Raw genomic sequence first — 5,000 nt, 5'->3', positions numbered from 1 at the left:
CCTCTCCCTCTCCCTCTCCTTCTCCCTCTCAATCTCCCTCTCCCCCTCTTTCTCCCTCTCAATCTCCCTCCCCTTCTCCCACATCCTCTCTCCCTCTTCCTCTCTCCCTCTCTCCCTCCCTCCCTCTCCCCCTCTCCCCTCTCCCCCTCTCCCCCTCTCCATCTTTCTCTCTCTCTATCTTTCACTCTCTCTCATTTTATCTCCCTTTCTCTCTCTTTTTATTTCTCTCTCTCTCTTTCTGTCTCTCTCTGTCTCTCTCTCTCTCTCTCTCTCTCTCTCTCTCTCTCTCTCTCTCTCTCTCTCTCTCTCTCTCTCTCTCTCTCTCTCTCTCTCTCTTACCCACTCCCCTTTCTATCTATTTATCTATCTATTTTTATCTCCATCTCTCTTTTCTATCTATCTTTTTTTCTCTCTCTCTCAATTTTTCTCTCATTTTTTTCTCCCCCTTCTCTTTCTCTATTTCTCTCCTCTCTATCCCTTTTTATTTATTTATTTATTTCTCTCCTTTCTCTCCGTCCTTCTTTCCCTGTCTGTCGCTCTTCCTCACTCTTCCTTTCTCTCCCTTCCTCCGTCCCTCATTTTCTACCCCTTTCTTTCGCCCCATCTCTCTCTTCTTTTCCCTCTTATTGTCTCTCTCACCCCTACTTTCTCTACAACTTGAACTCCAGTTCCCACTCCTATATACTCTCCTTTTTCTTTTTCTCACTCCCCTTTTCCCCATTATTTTTCCCTTGCCCTTTCCCTTTCCCTTACCTTTTCCCTTTCCCTTTCCCTTACCTTTTCCTTTTCCCTTTCCCTTACCTTTTCCTTTTCCCTTTCCCTTACCATTACCTTTTCCCTTTCCCTTACCTTTACCCGTTTCCTTTTACCTTTTCCCTTTCCCTTTCCCTTACCTTTTCCTTTTCCCTTTCCCTTACCATTACCCATATTTCCCTTTCCCTTACCTTTACCCTTTCCTTTCCATTACCCTTTCCCTTACCCTTACCTTTTCCCTTATCCTTTCCTTTACCCTTTCCCATTTCCCTTACCTTTACCCTTTCCCTTTCCTTTGCCCTTTTCCTTACCCCTTCCCTTTTTCCTTACTCCTTCCCTTACCCTTACCCTTTCCCTTTCCCTTTTCTTTTCCTTTTCCCTTACCTTTACCTTTACCTTTATCCTTTCCCTAACCCTTTCCTTTACCCTTTCCCTAACCCTTTCTCTATCCCTTACCCTTTACTTTTCCCTTTCCTTTACCCTTTTCCTTTACCCTTTTCCCTTTCCCTTTTCCCTTTCCCTTACCCTTACCCTTTCTCTTTCCCTTTCCCTTTCCCTTTCCCTTTGCCCGGCCCCCCCCCCCCCCCGACCTTTCCCTCTTTCATCCTGCCAGTGTCGTATGTAGGCTACATGTCTTTATAGAGCATGTACCTAAAACGAAAGATCATGGCGCACAAAATTCTAGCGAGTAAACATGAAGTTCACTGATATCTACTCGGGATATTTTTCTCTCTTTTTCCCTTTTTTTCCTCCTTTGAGTTTATATTTAGCCAGGCCAAACCTTACCCCACCCACCCACCCGTCCCTTCCCAACGAAGAACTTTCACCCCCTTAGCACCAAATACCCACATCCATCAGTGTCTTTATTCGACAAATGTAAATACACCCATTGAGATGAGTTGCGTCTCGGCGCGTTCGGACGTCTGCTCGTACCCACACTCGAGGTGTTTGTAGACTCTCCCTTGTTTGTGTCTCGCCGGCGATCGTGTGCTTAACCTAAAACGAAGACTGGCGTAAGGTTGGTTGCGTATGCGCGGGTTGTTGGATGTCGGGTGATTTTTTGTTTTCTTTTCGTTCTCCCTTGATTTTCTTTTCGCTTTTGTTTTATTTTCTGTTTCTCGTTTTCTTTCTTTCTTATTTTTTCTGATTCTCGTTTTCTTTCTTTTTTGTTTCTCGTTTTCTTTCTATTTTCTGTTTCTCGTTTTCTTTTTCTTTTTTTCTGTTTCTCGTTTTCTTACTTTCTTTTCTCTCTTTTCTTCTTCCTTTTTTGCTGGATTCGTATTCGGCAAGTGAGTTCCTGAAGGGATTTGGGCTGCAGGACTTGGCATGTGCGAGCGAATAATAGTAAAACACAAAATGTACTGGAAAATACTACAAAGCGTGAAAACGAAGAACAAATAATACAACCGTGAATGTTCGGTGTCGGCGCTTTATTGGGTTCTAGACTGTGGGATAAATTGGCGATATTAGCGATATATTTGGCGTACTGAAAGCGAGTGACGCTATTTATCAAACTGCGCCAGATATCAGCGGTTAATAGTTTTCCAATGCTCTGGGGAAATCATTGTAAAAATCTGGAAAATTATGATGGAATTTATGACAGTGAAATGATATTGTAGATATCGATCTTGCAATAAAGTAGTCTCATACTAAGAACTGAAAATCTTTTTTTACTAGAATACGCATGCAATCAAGAAGCTCATTGAGTTTCCTGTTAAACACACAGGAGCTTCTAATTTTGAATTCTTAATTTAGGATATTTTTTCGTTTCTGGCTGATTACAACAGTAGAAATGTGTTGAAGATTGGATGTTTACAAACTCTGGCTCAGTTTTAACTGATGTCATTTTTAAAAATATTATTGATATCATTCTATAATCATCTGTATCTTGTATTCATCTTATTATCTTTGTTAAAGAAGATGCGACCATGTCCATGTCCACACAATATATTCATATTCATGGGTTTGTAACGAGTTGATAACCGTGATATGTTTACCTGCATCTTTTTCTACTTGGTTTTAGTCTTAATGAGAGAGGTGAGCTGCTGCCAGTAAAGTTTCTTCGTCAATTTAACCGTCACTTGACAAAGGGAGAGGTGAGGTGGCAGAGGAGATTTCGTCCTGATGAATAGTGTTGTTCCTCCGACAAATGTTCCGGGTCCATCGTTTACCGCGATTCCTTGTTTCCAAGCATAGGCCTACTTTATATTCCGGGTTTCCGAGTTCCTGAGTGGCGGTGTCTTCCTGGGATTTGTTTTCCTTGGGATTTCTAGTGCTTAGTATTCTTAGTATTTTGCATTCCGTATTTCTTCGTCTTTGTTGTATTCCGGAGTTCATTGTTTCCGGACATATACCGCTTTTGAAGTGTTTCAAAGATTCCTAGTGTCCAGAGAGTGTGTGCTAAGACAGCTTCCCGTTGTTTCTCTGCAGACGATGATTTAGAGAAGCTGATCGTGGACATCATCCAGGCCAACAACCGCGGTGTCTCGGCCGCCAAGAACGTGACGAGTGAACCCAACTGGTCCTTCGGGCAGAGCTTCTTCTTCTCCAGCACCATTGTCACCACGATAGGTAACGGCCTTGTGCGGGAGGGTGGTGGAGGGTTGTAAGGTCTGTGTAAGTACTTATATAGACCTTGCTGGTGTAGGCTTCTGAGGGCTCGCACGCACCGAGAAGCATAGGTTTACAACTCGGTGTGTTTCTCTCACTCTCACTTTCACTCTCACTCTCACTCTCACTCTCACTCTCTCTCACTCTCACTCACTCTCACTCTCTCTCACTCTCACTCTCTCTCACTCTCACTCTCTCTCACTCTCTCTCACTCTCTCACTCTCTCTCACTTTCTCTCACTTTCTCTCACTTTCTCTCTCTCTCTCTCTCTCTCTCTCTCTCTCTCTCTCTCTCTCTCTCTCTCTCTCTCTCTCTCTCTCTCTCTCTCTCTCTCTCTCTCTCTCTCTCTGTTGTCTCGCACCAGTCCAGACACTAGAGACATTGAGAGATTTCCAGTAGACTGTCACATTTCTGAAACTTTTCTGCTTATTGTCGCATGACTGTTGCGAGACAAGCAAAAGACCATGTTGCGTGACTTTGCATCCTGATTTTACTCGCAGTATTGGTAATTTTGAACTTCTGTTATTTGTGGGATTTACTCTTATATTCTTATATGTTTTAAATGGATATGTTTTTATATTTGTATGTATGTATAAACAAATAATCAGTTACACATATTAATCTTAGAGGATGGCATTTCATTTAAGAGTTAGTCATATACAATCACTAGTTCTTTTCCCTGTGCCTCCCAATCTTCCCAGAACTCTTCTTTCCTTCACTCCCTTCTCCGTCGTGTCGCATTTCCTTGTGTGTTCCTTAAAAGTGAACAGAGTACCGTGTCCTACAGGCTATGGCCACGTGCACCCGCTTTCGGAGGGCGGCAAGATCTTCTGTATCATCTACGCCGTCATCGGAATTCCTATGACGTTCATCCTTCTCACGGCGCTTGTGGAGCGGCTCCTCATCCCCACCACGTGGCTCCTCTACTGGCTCAACTCCAAGCTCGGGCATTTATATCAGGTTTGTGCGAAGTGGAGGGACATTTCGAAGGAAGAATGTAGTAATACTGGCAGCGATATGTTCGCAATACGAGTTTGAGCCACCAGTGAAAGGAATTGCGTAATGGAAGTCATGTATTTATATGATATTGGGTTCAAGATTCTTTACGTATTGATAAAATGTTTTTATAAGTACATTCCCACCCTTGCTCCACCCCTATTAACACGCAACGTTCCCGGCTAACAGCCCTTCAACATCCGCGTGTTCCACCTGGCCATCGTGGGCATCATCTCCTTGACGCTGTTCATCGTGTTCCCAGCCCTCATATTCGCCAAGCTTGAGCCCGGATGGAACTTCCTGGATTCTCTTTATTACTGTTTCATCTCTCTCACAACCATCGGCCTTGGAGACTACATCCCCGGGGACGCCAGAGACCAACCCCTAAGGCCGCTCTACAAAGTCTGCATCACAGGTGCGTGCACAGGGAAAAAGTTAGACATTAAAAAATCATGAATGGATCGCGTGATGTCCCTCAAACATGGCGTTGTTAGAGGGACTCTTACAATGCCATGTGTTGAGAGCTTTTAAAACCATTTACTAACTCAATTTGAACTTCGCCGACAACTTTGAATGAAACAGGCATTTAATGAGACATCGAACTTTGTAGAGTGGAATCAAATCTCTTCTCGCCAGTCACC

The 5,000-nt window shown here is 43.5% G+C and overlaps 1 protein-coding gene across 11 annotated transcripts in view; it reads left to right on the top strand.

Annotated features, from left to right (window-relative positions):
* The window catches only part of LOC113812497 (potassium channel subfamily K member 1), a 389,459-nt gene that overhangs the window by 378,084 nt on the left and 6,375 nt on the right, over nt 1–5,000 (top strand). For all 11 annotated transcript variants that reach the window (XM_070127918.1, XM_070127917.1, XM_070127913.1 and 8 more), the window contains 3 exons: nt 3,184–3,324; nt 4,151–4,323; nt 4,549–4,774. In XM_070127918.1, coding sequence (XP_069984019.1) covers nt 3,184–3,324; nt 4,151–4,323; nt 4,549–4,774 — 540 coding nt within the window. The remainder of the gene's footprint in view (nt 1–3,183; nt 3,325–4,150; nt 4,324–4,548; nt 4,775–5,000) is intronic.

This window comes from Penaeus vannamei, chromosome 12 (assembly GCF_042767895.1).
Source record: "Penaeus vannamei isolate JL-2024 chromosome 12, ASM4276789v1, whole genome shotgun sequence".
NCBI classification, from domain to species: Eukaryota; Metazoa; Arthropoda; class Malacostraca; order Decapoda; family Penaeidae; genus Penaeus; species Penaeus vannamei.
This window is presented reverse-complemented; position numbering and strand designations above follow the sequence as displayed.